Genomic DNA, 18766 nt, shown 5'->3' with positions numbered 1-18766 from the left:
TTGTAAGCATGTGTAATAAATTTGAATCCAGAGCAGAGACTGACCCCTTTGTGCCGTGAGAAAAACAAACACTGCGTGGGCATCTTCTATGGGCCTGTGGTCACCGACTCCTTCTGGCAGCATACATAATTTGCAGGGCCAGTTACGAGAAATATCTCACGGGTTGAAACTGGAGAAAATAAACTCAGAAGTTGAAACTGTGTGATAGACATCCTCAGTTACATGTTTGTATGCGCTTAGTCGCTCAGTTGTGAATGACTCTTTGCGACCCTGTAAACTGTAGCCCACCAGTCTCCTCTGTCCATGGGGATTCTCCAGGCAAGAGAACTGGAGTGGGTTTCCATGCCCTCTTCCAGGGGATCTTCCCAACCCAGGGATCGAACCCAGGTCTCCAGCATTGCAGATGGATTCCTTATAGTCTGAGCCATCAGGGAAGCCTACCAGGAGGCATACATAAATTGCAGGGCCAGTTATAAGAAATATCTTGGGGGTTGAAACTGGAGAAAATAAACTCAGAAGTTGAAACTGTGTGATAGATATGCTCAGTTATAGAGAGAGAGGGAAAAAAAAAAAAAAGCCCAGACAAATGCCTGAAAATACAGTAATGTTTTCAATTTTCCTTGCCCACAATGAATCCAGACATCTGCTGATATTTAAAAGGACTCATTCCACTACCAAAATGTAAATACTTTAGTGGCCTACATACCTGTGGTCCTGGTGGTCCTGGCCTTGCACCTTCTGAATAACCTGGCTCTCCCTTATCTCCTTGGAGACCATGAATACCCGGGAGGCCTGGACTTCCAGCTAGACCTGGGAACCCCACAGTTCCCTTCATTCCTTTAGTACCTGAAATTAGGAAAGAAATCAGGTAAAATAGGTAAAGGCAGAGATCTTGAAGGATTCTATTTCTGACCTTTGCACAAACCATCTTTCTCCCATGAAGCTGGTTTCTCAGAAGCTCTAAAGCATCAGGTAGCCTTGGTGGATGATTTTCTGCACAGTGTAAATATTTATTTCATTCTCATGTTCTTGCTGCATACACTACCTTTGTCTAAGAGCATATCTAATTGTTTTACACCAACTTTCTACCAAGTGGAAAACCAAAGTGACAACACAGAAAATGTAGAAGCAGGACTCATCATGAGGTTGTAGGCTCACAATAGGACCTTACGCCTTACCTGGCACTCCCAGGTTTCCCATGCTTCCTGGGGTGCCACGTGGTCCTGGCTCACCGGGATTCCCAATGCTGCCGGGCTCTCCTCTGGGGCCTTAAGAACAAATAAATAGTCATAGGTTCTGTGTAGTTTCTGGACACAGTAGATGCTCAATGAACACTTGTTGCTTGCACAAATGAGTGAATCCAGAGCAACCAGACCAGCTCTTTAGGTACTTGTTTAGCTGCCTTTATGCCTTCAAACAGGGAAGGGACTGGCAACTCAGAAAATATACAACTAGAGTAAATTATATTTTGGTCAGCAGGCCTGGAGTTCAAACATCAAAATCATCCTAGGACCAAGGCCAGCAGGAAAAAAGGGGCTACTGTGAAAATACAGTAATAGATTTCCAAATGCAGTAAGGAAATTTTATTACCATGCAATAAATTTCATCACTGATGTTGTTGCAGGGAATAGGGGACTACTTTATTTATTTAAAAAATTACTTTACAAATTGAATAACGTGTTTAGAAAGAGGCAAATTTGGAAGCCTCTAAAGCATTTTCTTACTTTCTTCCAGGATATATGATATTGTAATAAATTATAGTGTACAATACATACCACCAATTTCAAAATAACATTTTGAATGCAAAATAGAACTTCATGTAGGTTAATATTTTTAGTTAAGACAGGCTGACCACAATTTTGTTAAATTATAAGAAGTAAATTCCTGTTGGGACAACATCGGGGCAGAATTCATATTCTAAAAACACATTTTTGTTAAATTTAGGCCTGGGAAATCTTAACACCTGTTATTTTCTATTAGAGAATCAGTCATACCTGGTGGTCCTGGTGGTCCAGGAAGCCCTGAGAGTCCTTTGATACCTGGGAACCCTGGAATGCCTCTATTTCCTTTCTCACCAGGCTTTCCTGCAAGTCCTAATGTTAAAAAAACATGTATTGAATATACAGGTTAGAATTCTATCAGACTTTTCCAATCCTGATTAAAATTTATGAGCTATTATTATAGTACACATAGAATATTTGTTAAGAACATGGGCAGATTTAGACTTATATTTTATTTAAAAAGAGGGTTAAATGAGATAACACATAAAAGCATTAGTACAGTTCCTGGCATGAGTTAGGTATAGTTCTCAAAGAACACTAGCAATTATCATAATGTTTACACTTTGAACCAACATTTTAGGAATTAGTGACCTAAACACAGCTCTTCTCTTTTTTCTTTAATTAATGACAGAGGGTCATCTACTACACTATTCTTATTTGGACTACTGCATTCTATGCAGATGACACCACCCTTATGGCAGAAAGTGAAGAGGAACTCAAAAGCCTCTTGATGAAAGTGAAAGTGGACAGTGAAAAAGTTGGCTTAAAGCTCAACATTCAGAAAACGAAGATCATGGCATCCGGTCCCATCACTTCATGGGAAATAGATGGGGAAACAGTGGGAGCAGTGTCAGACTTTATTTTTTTGGGCTCCAAAATCACTGCAGATGGTGACTGCAGCCATGAAATTAAAAGATGCTTACTCCTTGGAAGGAAAGCTATGACCAACCTAGATAGCACATTCAAAAGCAGAGACATTACTTTGCCAACAAAGGTCTGTCTAGTCAAGGCTATGGTTTTTCCTGTGGTCATGTATGGATGTGAGAGTTGGACTGTGAAGAAGGCTGAGCACCGAAGAATTGATGCTTTTAAACTGTGGTGTTGGAGAAGACTCTTGAGAGTCCCTTGGACCGCAAGGAGATCCAACCAGTCCATTCTGAAGGAGATCAGCCCTGGGATTTCTTTGGAAGGAATGATGCTAAAGCTGAAACTCCAGTACTTTGGCCACCTCATGCGAAGAGCTGACTCATTGGAAAAGACTCTGATGCTGGGAGGGATTGGGGGCAAGAGGAGAAGGGAACGACAGAGGATGAGATGGCTGGATGGCATCACTGACTTGATGGACATGAGTCTGAGTGAACTCCGGGAGTTGGTGATGGACAGGGAGGCCTGGCGTGCTGCGATTCATGGGGTCGCAAAGAGTCGGACACGACTGAGCAACTGATCTGATCTGATCTGATCTGATTCTTAATCCATCTATTACAACTATAATTTATTAAGTAACTGGTTTATGGAAGACATTATTTTCTTTTAATTATCTGATTTAACCTTCAGGCAATCTCAATGAATTCTTGAGCCTTTCCAGACTGAGTGGTGAGATGAGAAAATTGAGACTCCTTAAGAAGTCAATGAACTAATGTAGAGTTACAACATCAGTTAGTGGTAATGCTGGGATCTGAACCCAGTCCCACAACACCATCCTGCTTTTCCTAAAACATGGTTTTGATCATATTATTCTCCTGCTAAAAGATATTCATTGCCTCTCTTTTGCCTATAGAGTAAACGATGAATTCCCTTCATGGCGCTTAGAGCATTCTACAATCTGTCCATGGCCTCGCTTATGCCTTTCCTCAAGCAGAGTCACTTCCTTTGTCTATTTCCCCGCTTACATATTCATTCATTCACATATAGGATGAGTACTAATTAATAGACAGGTCCTGTTTTGAGTACTGGAGACATAAGTAAATCACATTCCCTTTGTCCTGGTTTTTAGTATTTAATTGGAGAGAGCCAAATAAAAAATCACCACCCAGTGAGATAGTTTCTGTAACAGAGTTGGGCACAATGTGCTACAGGTAAGAATTCTGAGGGGGAATTTTAAAATTTTTATTCGATTTTTATCTTTGGCTGCACCATGAGGCATGCCGGATCTTAGTTCTCCAACCAGGAAACCAACTTGGACCTCCTGCATTGGGAGCACAGAATCTTAACCACTGCACCACCAGGGAAGTCCCAAGAAGAGGGGATATTTTTAAGCTCAATCTTGAAGACCAAGTGGGAGCCAGCTGGATGGAGAAAGCGTGCAATGGAGCAGGAATTCCTAGACAAGAAAATACATGTGCGAAGGGGTGGTGAGTGGCAAGAGGTGAGAATTTTTTCTTTTGTAACTTTTGTTTTTTTCCATATATGTCCTTTATCATAACCTAAAATATGTTTTATTTAGTTTATTCATTTGCTTTGTATTTTAAGGGGTGGCAAATGACTGCCTGTGGGCCAAATTTGGCTTAATGTTTTATGGCTGGAGATCCAAGGATGGTTTTCACATTTTTGTGGGTTGTAAACAAACAAACACCAAAGAAGAATATGCAGCTAGGGTCACAGGTGGTCCACAAAGCCTAAGATATTTTACTACCTGGCCTGGATATAAATCATTTCAGAGACATGACTGCCTCTTTCCTCCACTGAGCTGTTAGTTTCCTCATGACCAGGATATTAGCACTGCTTTGTTTACCTCTCTGTCTTTAGGACAGAGTAAAATGCCCCGTCAGTAGGTTCTAAAAATAATTGTTGAGTAGATAAATGTTATGTGGCTGGAGAGGTAGGCGAAGGGCAAGTGGTAGAGAAACTTGGATGCTGGTCTAAGAAAGTTGAATTCTTAAAGCAGGGGGAGACTTGGAAAGATTTTAAGCCAAGAATACTCCCTTGCTCATTTGAAACCTACTCACAATTTAAATACTCCTTCATGGAGGATTCTTTTAAAATTTTATTTTATTGAAGTATAGTTGACTTACAATGTTGTATTATTTCTGTTGTATAGCAAAGTAATTCAGTAGTATACGTATATATTCTTTTTCATATTATTTTCCAGGATAGTTTATTACAGGATATTGAATACAGTTTCCTGTGCTCATGGAGGCTTCTTTGACTACCCCACTTGAGGTATTCTCTGCTTTGTTCATCTCCCACAGAGCTCAGTGTCTTGGTACCCAGCCGACAGCAGAGTGAGAAGGCTGAGTGTAGACTTTGCTTTTTACCTTTTTATTTTGTACTGGGGTATAGCTGATTAACAAACAATGCTGTGACGATTTCAGGTGAACAGTGAAGGGAGCCAGTCATACGTACACATGTATCCATTCGCCCTCAGTGAGTATGGACTTTGGAACCACATCAGAGTGAGGTCCATCTCTGCACTTCCTATCAGAATGACACTGAGTAATTTGACCTTTCTATTTCCCATCTGTAAAATGGGATGATAGCAATCATCTATTCGTAGGGTTGTTGTGAGAATTAAATGAGTCAATGTTTGTAAAATTTGGAATAGTACCTGCATGTGGGAAGGGCTTCATAGGTCTTTGCTAAAAGTAACACAACAGTTCTATTGTGTTATTCATTTTCTTTTTGTTGTTGTTGAGTTGCTAAGTCGTACCTTACTCTTTGCGACCCCATGGACTGTAGCCTACCATGCTCCTCCGTCCATGGGATTCCCCAGGCAAGTATACTGGAGTGGGCTGCCATCTCCTTCTCTTTGTACATATGCCTAAATCTCCCATGCAGACTCCTCAAGGAGAGGAAGACTGCTTTTTTGTATCCTTAATAGCTCTTCCACTATTTGCAATGGATGTTTTCAAGTCAGAAATTCAGATAAAAAAAAGAATCATATTGAAATTAGAGAGGCCTAGATAGTATGATCTTTTGCTGCTGTTGTTCACTCTCTGCTCCTTGGTTATGTGTTTGAAAAGCCAAAAGGAAACATACAGGACAGCCTCCATGTATACTGTACTTTGTTAGAAGCATAGAAATAACATGCGTCCATCTATATTTCACAGAAACAATTTTTCAATTATAAATTAGTCTCCATTGTGCATTCATGATGTTAGAGCCAAATTTTAGTTCATGCAGGCACAGATATGCTATTCATATTTTTTTTCCCAAAATGTTTGCAACACTACTTAAATCATCTAGGATAATTTAGCGAAGCAGTGTTTGTTTATGAAGACTGGACATTTGTGCCAGTATTTTTTTTTTTCTTTTTATATCTTGACTTAGACCAGTTCTAGAGGAGTTTTATAAAATTAATACTACTTTCTATTTCATTGCTAAAAATGCAACACAATCTTCTGTATGCACCTAGAACTAAATTATCTCTTTGACAGCAGATTAGTGGGGGACCATCCCAAAGACCTTAGAGTTAGGCATGACTGAAGTGACTTAGCACATGTACACATGCCCCAAAGACCTTGACTTGCTCATTTTCCTTTATAGAAAAAAAAAAAATTGTAGTTTTTTCTAGTGCTTAGCCATTTTTTTAAGTTAGAGAATCAGTTGGATTCAATCACTCTCCAGAACACTGGTCGAAGTCACTTATGTGAAGTCCTTCCAAATTCTAGGAGAGATGGCTACTTAGCTTGCCAGCTTGGTCTACAGAATTCTATACAGAATTGTAAAATCAAATCTGTACTTGGACTGTAAATCCTTACCTGAAAAACAAGTAAATATTTGTTGAATACAATCTGACTTCACAAAATTGATTACAAATTACCCAAAACTTTATATGGTTTTGCAACTACAAACACATTATCTTCCCTGCTATATAAGTTTGATCTGCAAACATTTAATTTTACCCAGCAATTCTGTTTTACTAAAGTTACTCAATTTGATCAGGAAGACTGCACAGCTGCTGCTGCTAAGTCACTTCAGTCGTGTCCGACTCTGTGCAGCTCCATAGATGGCAGCCCACCAGGCTCCCCCGTCCCTGGGATTCTCCAGGCAAGAACACTGGAGTGGGTTGCCATTTCCTTCTCCAATGCGTAAAAGTGAAAAGTGAAAGGGAAGTCGCTCAGTAGTGTCCGACTCTTAGAGAACCCATGGACTGCAGCCTACCAGGCTCCTCTGTCCATGAGATTTTCCAGGCAAGAGTACCAGAGTGGGGTGCCATTGCCTTCTCCACACGGCAGACTTTCTTGAATTTTGATTTAATATTGATTGCATTGATCATATGACGAAACCTGTCATACAAAGAGCTTAAATAATTTGAAATAATGTGAATGGGTTTGAATTTGAACTTAACAGCTATGGCTAACAATTCTCAGCCTTTTTAAGGCATTGACTTGTAATCAAAACACATTTTCTCTTCAGTAATTATTTTCCAAAGGTCTCTGAGCATGAGAAGCAGTTTTTAGATGCAATCAAAAGAATTCATCCTGGCAGTTGATAGAATAGAGTAGAATTTGAGGTGGAGATTTCTATTCCCGCCAGGGAACTTTTTTATGTGGAGTTTTCTAAAGGTTTCATTTTCACCATTCTTGGCCAAAGTGCGGCTTTGAGGCTTAGAATCTAAAAATTGACTGGTGATAGTTTAAAGACAGCAGACTGAAATGCAGAATTAACTTAGAATAAAAAGTTATGATTAAAGAGGTGATGTATTATTATTAAAGCACACAAAACCCAGTTCTAGTGGAGCTTAGCCATCAACTGGCTTTGTGAGCTTGGGTGCAAAATTAAACCCTGGTCCTCACTGTGCTCATATGGCAACTAAAGGGATTTTCCTGGATAATTTCTTAGTCCCAGAATCAGCTCTGATGTTCTGCTCTAAATGTAGAGAAGTCTTTACCTTTGAGTCCTGGCTCCCCTTTGTCCCCCACTAAGTGGAATATCTGAGGAGACCCGGGAGTTCCTCTCTCTCCTTGCTCCCCCTGGGCTCCTGGGGGTCCTCTTGTGCCCTTTACTCCTGGAATTCCAAAGCTCCCTAAAAGACAGGAATAACAGCATCAGTTCCTTAATTCTTTAGAAGTCCATGAGGATTCAAAAGCTAACAGTGCTTATCATAAAACAAGACAAATAAACCAAAAAAGGTTAATAGGGCTAAGAACTTGATGAATAGTTGCTCCTCAACAGGCAGCCACATGAGGGTAGAGGTCAAAGCCTATAGGGAGAAAAATATGCCTCTATTCAAATTGGAAAAAGGAATACAGAAAACTGCAAAATTAAATATACGATTCCCTCAGAAATAGTTTCTCCTCAAAGGATAAAATACAATTTATTTTTCTGCTAATTAAATGAATATTGTTCATACCTTCTAATAGCTGGAAGATACTCCATCACTTACCCTTCTGTCCTGGGGTGCCTGGGCTCCCAGGAGGCCCTGGGGGACCAATGTTGCCTGGAAACCCCATCATCCCCATTATTCCTTGTTCACCTGTGGGAAGAAATTAACACAAGGCAGCACATGTTGTAAATAATGAGAAAAGTAAATACTCCATAAAGTAAAGTATACTTAGAGGAAAGAGAGTTAAAAAATGGTTTCTGTAAATAGGAAAATAATCATAATAGTCTATGAGACGGATCAGGAAATCATAGGCAGCACATGTTGTAAATAATGAGAAAAGTAAATACTCCATAAAATAAAGTATACTTAGAGGAAAGAGAGTTAAAAAATGGTTTCTGTAAATAGGAAAATAATCATAATAGTCTATGAGACGGATCAGGCCTTTTTCTTACATCACAGATGTAGAAGTCATTGGTAGTACATCACACTTGTGGGTGAGAAGAGACTATGGCCGAAGTTCGGGAGCCTTTCCTCCTCCCAAATAACTTTCAATCAATAACTTTCTGTTATATTCCCTTATCATACTTCCTTCACAGCCTTTGTCTCTAGATGAATCTAGGGCCTGGAACAGTGATGGCATATACTAGAGGCTCAGTAGTATAAATGAAAGGTTAATTAGCAGATTGAGTCCTTTGTCGAATTTTTTTTAAACTTTTTAAAGTTTGAGTATAATTGTTTTTCAGTATTAAATTAGTTTCTGTTGCACAACAAAAGGAATCAGCTGTAAGTATACACATATTCTTTCCCTTTTGAGCTTCCCTCCCACTCTGCCACATTCCAACCCTCTAGGTCATCACAGAGCACCGAGCTGAGCTCCCTGTGCCATACCGCAACTTCCCACTAGCTCCCTATTTTACACATGGTCGTGTATATATGTTAATGTTGTTCTGGGCTCTTCTCATGAGGAGAGATCAGCAAGGTCCTTACACCATGAGAAGACTATTGAAACATTCTCTCCCAAACATACAAACCATAAAAAGTGATGAAATAAAATGAATTATAAGGGAATACTATGAACCATCATATGCCACCAAATTAGATAACTTAGACAAAAAGGACAAATTCTTAGAGAGGCACTGCTAAGTCACTTCAGTCATGTCCAACACTGTGTGACCCGATTGATAGCAGCCCACCAGGCTCCTCTGTCCCTGGGATTCTCCAGGCAAGAACACTGGAGTGGGTTGCCATTTCCTTCTCCAATGCATGAAAGTGAAAAATGAAAGTGAAGTCGCTCAGTCGTGCCTGACTTAGCGATCCCATGGTTTGCAGCCTACCAGGCTCCTCCATCCATGGGATTTTCCAGGCAAGAGTACTGGAGTGGGGTGCCATTGCCTTCTCCATAGAGAGGCACTGATTACCAAAATTGACTCAAGAAGAAATCGAAAGTCTGAATAGATCTATAAGAAATGAAGAGATTGAATTTGTAATTTTATTTTTCTTCTAGGAGTTTTATTGTTACAGGTCTTAAAGTCTTTTTTTGCTTGTTTTTGTTGTTGTGAGTTTTTATTTTTTTCTTTATATATATATTATTGAAGTATAGTCGACTCACAATGTTTCAGGTGCACAGCAAGGTGATTCAGTCATACATACACACATATATTATTTTTGAGATTATTTTCCATTATAGGTTATTACAAGATATTAAGTATAGTTCCCTGTGCTATATAGTAAACCTTTGTTATTTGTTGCATATCTATTTTTTTTTAAATTAGAAATATAGCATTCTATTCATGCTAAGGCAAACAAGTAGAAACATGACTGACAAAACAACAGTAACTTAAAAGGAAAATATGGAAGAAGAGGGAAGAAGAATAACAAAAGCAAGGGTACCTGGTGGCCCTAAAAATCCTGGGTTTCCTGGATATCCTTTTGGACCAGGTGGTCCCATCTCCCCTCGGTGACCTGGCATTCCTGGTAGTCCAGGTTCTCCAGGAAATCCTGACCTATCCAAGCCCGGGATACCTGGGTCTCCCTTTGGCCCTGTTTCACCTCTTCTGCCTGTATATAAATGAATGAATGAAAAAATGAACACACAGTTGCTTTCCCCACCAACTCCAGATATATTTCATGGCTCTAAATATTTAGCTTTGTGATTTGAGCAAATCACACACTTATCTAATTGATTGAATTAGGTCCCCTTTTGTAGAATTCAAAGATCCCTTCTGGCTTTAAGATTCTGTGTTTCAATGCTTCATGAAGTGATGATAATGTAGAATTTAGATTTATTTTCTAGTGCTGCAGGCACATCTTGGGAATGCACTTTCTGACCATGGCTCAGTCTTTAACCTGCAGGATTGGTACTGAACCACTCATCTGGCAAGTCTCAGATGATTCTGGAAACAATAATAGCACCACTACAACAATTAGCATTTTAGCTAAAATTTAGCTTGTGAACATATTAAAAGTGTGGTAGCTGAGTCTTGAAGGATTTTTTCCCCCCGAAATAGTTCACAAATCTGGTTGAGAGAAGCCAAAAAGATAGTAAATTTTCCATGACCACCTAATCTTCATAATTAGATTTATTTTCATATTCTATCTTTTATGTTGCTTGTAAAGCAACTGACTATATGTTCTAGTTTGTAACTTATAAAAACATATATATTTGCATACATTCACTCTGTTTCAATAATTAGGATAAATTTATCACTTTAATATATGTGTAAAAGTATTCAAGGTAAAATATTTTTGAGAGTTTATATGTGCATATATACATGTAAATATATATCTGTATGTAATTTCAGTGTTCATATTTTCTTGCATACAAGACACAGACCAATTTTACTGTAACTTCAGGTAACTTAAGGTCTCTTACTCTCTCGATGGTACTCACTGCAATGAATCTATGACAACAGGTTTCTGTTTTTGAAATCACTTTTCCCACTGAACAGTGGTCGGGACTTGTTACTGGACAGTTCTCATGTTAGGCAGCAAAGCTCAGAGTAGGAGTCCCATGTCACTTGTCCACCTGGTGATTGGTTTCAAGGGCCTCCCCCTACCTTGTTGCCCTTTCAATCCATTTAAGCCTGGAAGTCCTTGAGTTCCCCTGGGACCCTCTGTGCACCTTCCTGGGGGTCCTCTTTCTCCTGGTGGCCCGGGCTTCCCTGGATCCCCTGCAAAAGAGAGTCCAAAACACAATAAGGTGCCCAACCCAGGGTCTAGTATTGCTATTCCAGTCATTCTCCTATAACCTTCCCCCCTGAATGGAACTTATATTTAGTGCCATTGATAGTACCATAGTCCTATGTCTAATACAGAGGACACTGGTTAAAAGAAAAGAAGGAAGGAAGAAGGGGGGAACAAAGGTAGGGCAGCAATGGAATGGAAAGTTGAATGGAAAAGTAATGAAGCCTCCCACATTCTATTTATTGAGCTAGAAGTTTGAGAAGAATTCTTCACTTGTAGAGCACTTGCACACTCAAATGGCAGCATTGTAGCTGAGCTCACAGTGGAAAAAGGTAACCATACTTGCTATTGTACCTCGTGGTCCATCAAGACCCCCAGTTCCTGGAACTCCAGGGAGACCCGGAAGTCCAGGGAGTCCAATTTCTCCATGTTCCCCAGAGCTGCCTCTTTCTCCTGGCAAACCTGGCGCTCCGGGTTCTCCAGGCATGGCTAGTCCTGGCTCTCCCTAGGGCACAAAAATGATGTTAGTTTCACTGCATCATGCTTTCAAATCCTTACTGACTATAGACTGGTCTTTAGAGCTATTTACTTGAAAATAATATATCCAAGATGGAGGTTCTACATCCCTTTCTGCATAGTCACCACCATTCCATCCACTTCCTTTTTCAACTCTAGTTGCTGACCTTTTAAATAAAATTGTGCTTACTAATTCTTCCTAGCCTCCACTTTTTAAGACTGTGGAATTTCCTACCAACAGTCTAGATATCTCTCCTTTTGACAATTTTTCTCATAGCTATCCATGTTTGTTTCTAAAGTTTTTCCATTTTAAGAACTCTGAATGCTTCTGAAGATTAAAGAAGAAATAGAGAGGCAACTTGGTATTCTTACACCTTCTATCTCCTTTCTAAAGGGGAGGAATAATTTAAAGAAACTTAAAAAAATCAGTATCTTCATTATCTACAAATATATTGATAATTTCTGCACGTAGAGCATCCCCTACTGGCAGGGGCATAAGAACTGGCCAACTGTAATTGCCCCTCTACTCCCCCATATTAGTCTAAATTTTAATTCTCCAAGACCTTGATTCCTGGGAGACCGGGCTTTCCAGGTAAGCCTGGCTTTCCCATTTCTCCAGGACAACCTGGTGATCCTTTGGCTCCTGGAAACCCTCGGTCTCCTAGAGAAAAAATAATACAAGTTATAAGTCTTAAAAGAGCCTAAGCAGTAGCTCTCTCATCTTAAAGTGCTTTTGCAAGGCAAGTAGCCTTAAGTGTTTTCATGAAAGTCTGAAAAATGAGAAAGACAACTGCTAAATTAGCACTTTAAAAAAGTCAATTCCAAATTAGACTACATTGGTTCCCAGTTTAAAAAAATTAGCTTCTGTATTTTTGTTGTTTATAGCCACTAAATTCTGGCAATTCTAGTTTAAACCACTGATACTAATTGACAATTTGGCTGCTTTTTTAAAAAAAGTATATTTCACATACAGTGTACAGCCAAATGAAATTTTACATGGCTATCTGATGTGAGCACTGACTCATTGGAAAAGACCTGATACTGGGAAAGATTGAGGGCAAGAGGAGATGGGGGCAAAAGAGGATGAGATGGTTGGAAGGCATCATCGGCTCAATGGACATGAGTTTGAGCAAACTCTGGGAGATGGTGAAGGACAGAGAAGCCTGGCGTGCTGCAGTCCACGGGGCTGAAAGAGTTGGACATGACTGAGTGACTAAACAACAACAAAAACGGACAGGTATCTATTAAGAAAAATAAATTCCTTACAATCCCACAATCAAAAAGAATCATTATTACCATTTTGGTGAATTTCCTTCCAGTTTTTTTCTGTGTATTTTAAAAAATACGATTGAGATGAGATTGCATAAAATGTGAATTCTTCCTTTTTTGCTTAAAATTATTGTAAGATTTTTTTCCCCCATTTAAGACTAGTGGAAAACATCATTTTGAAGGATTTAATGGATATTTCCTACACTATTCATTACATGTGTTTACATTTTATAAATATCCACAATGTGTTTAAAATTTTTTGAAAACTTACCCTTAGGTCCAGGAGGCCCGGGGAATCCAATTCCTGGAATTCCTGGTTCACCATCAGGCCCTGGGAGACCCAGGTCACATTCTCCTGTGGATCCAGGGATACCTTGAAAACACACAGACATCCATGTCAGCACCTTCCCTGTATCTTGCCATAAAACAAGATGTTTGTTTCTGCATCGTCCCAGACCTTTTTGGAAATTAAGAAATAATAAGCCCAACTTCCTACCCATTTCTATCTAATGAGCTTATCATTAGGAAGCACAAATAATTTTTCAAAATTTTATTGTTAATTGGAGGATAATTACTTTATAAATTGTGGTGGTTTCTGCCTTACACCAGCATGAATCAGCCATAGGTATACACATGTCTCCTTCCTCCTCTTGAATCTCCCTCCCACCCCCCACCCATCTGACCCCTCTAGGTTGTCACAGCACAGTGGCTTTGGTTCCCTGCATCATACAGCAAATTTCCACTGGCTGTCTATTTTACATATGGTGCCGTACATGTTTCAATGCTACTCTCTCAAATCATCCCACCTTCTCCTTTCCCCACTGTGTGCTAAAGTCTGACCTTTATGTCTGCGTCTCCTTTGCTGCCCTGCAAATAGGATCTTCAGTACCATTTTTCTGGATTCCATATATATGCATTAATATATGATATTGTCAATAATTTTGAAAATATAATTTTAACTTCTAAAATGAATTATTTTTGATATCTTGAACTATATGCCCCCCCCCCCCCATGAATGTAATGTTAAGTTTTAGATGATGTTGGCAAAGAAGTTAAACTTTCAAATGAAGAAACTATGGGAACTGTCCCAATCAACCACCAGTTCACATTGCTTGCTCCTCCACCAAAAATCCAGGAAGTCTGTTCTCTTCAATCCCTCTTAAGGAATTGTATCGATTCTCTTTTGGAATCAGAAGTACTAATGGGAATAGTCCAGATAACCTCAAAGGACAACAGCAAGTCTCCTGTCTGTTGAGTTGTCCCCTGTGACCTGAGCTCTTTATTGGAGCCAATGAATCTGTTTTCCTTCTAATGGGAGAGTTATAACCAGGAGAGTCAGGGTGCCATCTGTTCCCATGTACCACATGGCAAAGGGGATACTCACCAGGTGGACCCCGGGGGCCAGCACGGCCTGGAGGCCCAGGGGGTCCTGGGAGCCCTGGGACTGGTGTTGAAACACCAGTTTCTCCCTCAGGACCTTAAGAAAATTTACAGCATAAGATTGGTTTGCATATTGAAGTTTTTATTTGTTCAGAAGGGAAAAACATAATTATAAGGGATTCATAAACATACCCAAAGGGATATAAAAAATAATCTCTGCTTCCATAGGCTTCAAACCTGGCTTAAAGATGACCAGCTCTCTTATTCAATTGAGAGACTCTTATTCAATTGACAAATTGAATAAGAAACTCTCTTATTCAATTGACAAATATTTATAAGTATCTGTTATTGCCTAAGCCTTGTTTTAGTTAATAGTCCAACATGCTGATGTATTAAAAGAGAACCTATTCTAAAAAAAATATTGATAATATGGAATTCAGCCTTACTGCTAGGGAATATTTATTGGGTGACTAGTTTTTACAGGAAGACAGTATAATTTACTGAATAAAGCATGAAGTGAGGCTTGACAAGTTGAACTGGGCTTGAATCTTGTCCCTGCTCTTTGTGAGGTTTGTGAGCTTGGGCATGCTTTTTAATCTGAGTTCCTCGTGTGTTGAAGAAATAATGACTGCCTCCCAGGTAAAGATTTGAGATCATGTTCTGACCAAAGTGCGCGTGTGCGCATGTTCAGTTGCTTCAGTTGTGTCTAACTTTTTGCAACCCCAAGGACCATAGCCTGCCAGGCTCCTCTGTCCATGGGATTTCCCAGGAAAAATACTGGAGTGGGTTGCCATGCCCTCCTCCAGGGGATCTTCCTAACCCAGGGATCAAACCTGGGTCTCCTGATTCTCATGCATTGCAAGCAGATTCTTTACTGCTGAGCCACTAGATAAGCCCTCTGAAAACAGTGGCCAATATTAAAATAATTTTTACTGATTAGAATCACCCATATATTCATATATTTACAGAAGAAACAAGTTTATAGTAATGTGATGGGACAAATTTGATAATATATTTTATGACAATGGAGTCCTTCATTAAAATTCCCTTTTAAAGAACAGAGGAGGATTTGAAGATGAATTAGAAGAAGGTAAACTTATTCATTAAAGGGACAGATGGTAAATAATTTAGACTTTATGGTCCAGATGTGTCTCTGTTGAAATAACTCTGCTTTCCTAGTGTGAGAATAGTGAGGAACAATCTGTGTGCCAATAAAACTTAATAGGAAATACAACTTTTAGTGTCTATTGTATTGCCTGTAATTTTCACATGTCACAAAATATTATTCAAAAAAATTTTTCCAATAAATTGAAAATATAAAAACCACTCTTAGCTTGTAGACTGTACATAAGTAGGCGGTGGGCTGGATTTAGACTGTGGTCTGCTATAATGTGCCAATCTTTGGATTAGAATATCAGCCTTAAAGTAAGGTGCAGAAAAAAATACTCATGCAGCTCATATAAGCATATAACCAGAAAATAAGCTTTACATATGTGTATGGACAGAAATGCATGCATGCAATTTATAATGTACTTTTGACCCTTGAACAACATAGGTTTGAACTGCAAGGGCCCACTTATTGGCAGATTTTTTCAATAGTAAATATTAGAGTACTACATGACAGGCTAGGTTGGAATACACAGATAGGGAGGAGCTTCACACAGAAAACCTGACTCTAAGTTATACTCGTGTAGAGTTGGTGCCCCTGACTCCCATATAGTATTGTTCAAGGAATGTATATATAAATGTATGCGAGTAATACAGGGGATACTGCATTCAAAATTTTATTCCTGGTGAGGAATGCTATAAAAAGATCTGGAGACCACTGGTATTGAATCACTAAAGTGATTTTAGAAGTAAAAAAATTACCAATGCAGCATTACTTAACACTGTCAGTAACAGGAAATTCTCCTTTTCAGCCATGTTTTCCACCACAGGTGAACATGAGGGTCCAATCCCTCCTGAATGCTGCAGCTATGTTCAGTATACATAGATCCCAAAGTCAATGGCACTTACGACTATTGTCAATACAACTTTTCTTCATTTGCCTTAGATATTTTGAAGTTTTATTCATAAACCATTTATAAGGTTATGGATCAAAAATAACAAATTGCAATAACATGAGTGGGCCCTGGGGCTAGGAAGCGGCTTCTCAAGGTCAATTCTACAGGTTTCTGCCTCCCCCTTTTTTGTCATAACTGACTTCCACTCATCTCTTAGGATCTATTCATTCCATTTATCTATATCAGGAATGGATATAGACTATTCCTAGGAAATTTCAGCTGCGTTGCCCAGTAGCGTTGCTCGGTAACATTGTTTTCTACCACAGCCTCCGTGTTCTTTCCCAGAGTCTACAAGTTGACACAGTCTTCTTATTAGAAGTAAGTTTCTATATATTCATTAGTCTTGGAGTAGTTACATTCCGTCTAGCTCTAGGAACCATCAACCCACTCCACAGGAAAACAGGACTGGAAAGAAAACTAACCAACCGGCTTCTCCAGGTGGTCCAGGGGCTCCAGGAAGTCCTTGGGCTCCCTTTGGACCAGGCTCTCCCTGTGGTCCATAGTCTGATGGTCCAGCCGGTCCTATGGGTCCTGGGGACCCAGGGATACCAGGATCCCCTGGAAGACCTGGGTCCCCCTTCTCACCGCTCAGGGCCTGTATCAATAGGAATATGTTTGGATAGTGATTCATCCAGTATCTCCTTACATAATCTCACATGAATATGAATACCAGTTAGGTCATCATTGAGAAGATCCTGAATTAAAAGGCAGTTGTTATTGAAGGCATTGTTTCTAAAACAAGCACTGAATGATGTCTGTTGTTTCCTGCCTTTTGGGATCCAGCAACATGTCATTAACTCTCTCAAGTCCCACTTGAGATGTCCTACAATGCGATGCTATGCATGTAACAGCCCAGAAAACTCAGCTCAAATTGGCCAACGATGCAAATGGCATCAGAGTTGACATTCATGTTAATGTCACATTTCTAAAATAAACCCAGTACAACAAATCATCATTTGATTGGTTTTCACCAGGTATCTTCATTACAGAGGAGATATTGAGTCTGTATTAATTTTTTCTTAAATCCTTTGTTGTTGTTGTTAATTTCATCATCTCTAGCTTTGAAAATGAGTCGTATCTTTTAAAGTTGAATTTGACAAAATAACCGAAGTTCCTCTTTCTCCCCAAGTGAAAGTGAAAGTGTTAGTCACTCAGTTGTGTCTGAATCTTTGCGACCCCATGGACTGTAACCTGCCAGGCTCCTCTGTCCATGCGATTCTCCAGGCAGGAATAATGGAGTGGGAAACCATTCCCTTCCACAGGGGATCTTCCTGACCCAGGGATCAAACCCAGGTCTCCCACATTGCAGGCAGATTCTTTACCCTCTGCACCACTTTCATTGTTCAATGTCCCTCTTTTATGACGGCAGGGTGTAAGACTCAAAACAGCTCCTTGATACTCCCTTATTTTCTGGGACATAATAAGAACTAATAAAAAAAATAGGGAGAGGCAAATAAGAGTATCATATGGACTGTATTGGGCTTCCCTGGTGGCTCAGATGATAAATAATCTGGCTGCAGTGCAGGAGACCCAGGTTTGATCCCCAGGAAGGGAAGATCCCTTGGAGAAGGGAACGCCAACCCACTCCAGTATTCTTGCCTGGAGAATTCCATGGACAGAGGAGCCTGGCAGGCTACAGTCTATGGGGTCGCAAAGAGTCAGACACGAATGAGTGACTATAACTTTCACTTTCATGGACTGTATTAATACTAGAACAAAAGAATTCTGTACTCCAGCCCTTTTTAAGCATAACTACCTCCTTGGAGGGACAGCTGGCAGTTTGCCAAAGATGAATCTGAAACATTGACACTGCTAGCTACTCTGGCCAAAGAGGGTTTTTTACACAAAAAGATGTAGGAAAGATTGCATATCATTTCTACATTTGGGGAGTCAATTCATATTCTCATATTAAAGGGTTTGTGAATGAAGCTTTAAATTGTTTCCAAGTTTCCCTGTTCAAGGTAGAACACTTTTGATTGGATGACACTGATAAGCCTTGGACACGCTGGGTAGCATGCCTTGTGAACCTCTCGAATAGATGTGATAAGTGGTCAGCCTCTGCCTCATTGACATTTAAAAATAAAGGTCAGTAAGAACTTCTCACTTGAACATGTGAGAGATTCTATACATGAAAAGACAGGATTTATACAAGCTTAAATACTGTAAATGACAACACTTTAGATTTTTTTGACTACATTAATATTTTGTCCTTTCGGCATTTATTTTTACTTAAAAGAATGAACAATGTCCCCAAAATACTGACTAAAATTTTCTGTTACTAATCATTTTCTGAACTTCCTTATAAACTC

At 39.5% G+C, this 18766-nt stretch overlaps 1 protein-coding gene across 2 annotated transcripts in view; it reads right to left on the bottom strand.

Annotated features, from left to right (window-relative positions):
- COL4A3 (collagen type IV alpha 3 chain) overlaps positions 1-18766 on the bottom strand; it is a 163105-nt gene that overhangs the window by 24031 nt on the left and 120308 nt on the right. For both annotated transcript variants that reach the window (XM_027514994.1, XM_027515003.1), the window contains exons 26-37: positions 16884-17052; positions 14399-14491; positions 13286-13387; positions 12309-12406; positions 11584-11734; positions 11103-11216; positions 9937-10104; positions 8107-8196; positions 7612-7746; positions 1995-2093; positions 1179-1268; positions 707-846 (exon numbers count right to left, since the gene is read on the bottom strand). In XM_027514994.1, the coding sequence (XP_027370795.1) occupies positions 707-846; positions 1179-1268; positions 1995-2093; positions 7612-7746; positions 8107-8196; positions 9937-10104; positions 11103-11216; positions 11584-11734; positions 12309-12406; positions 13286-13387; positions 14399-14491; positions 16884-17052 (1449 nt within the window). The remainder of the gene's footprint in view (positions 1-706; positions 847-1178; positions 1269-1994; positions 2094-7611; positions 7747-8106; positions 8197-9936; positions 10105-11102; positions 11217-11583; positions 11735-12308; positions 12407-13285; positions 13388-14398; positions 14492-16883; positions 17053-18766) is intronic.

Source organism: Bos indicus x Bos taurus, chromosome 2 (genome assembly GCF_003369695.1).
Source record: "Bos indicus x Bos taurus breed Angus x Brahman F1 hybrid chromosome 2, Bos_hybrid_MaternalHap_v2.0, whole genome shotgun sequence".
Lineage (NCBI taxonomy): Eukaryota > Metazoa > Chordata > Mammalia > Artiodactyla > Bovidae > Bos > Bos indicus x Bos taurus.
Note: the sequence above shows the minus strand (reverse complement) of the source record. Positions and strands in the feature narration are given on the sequence as shown.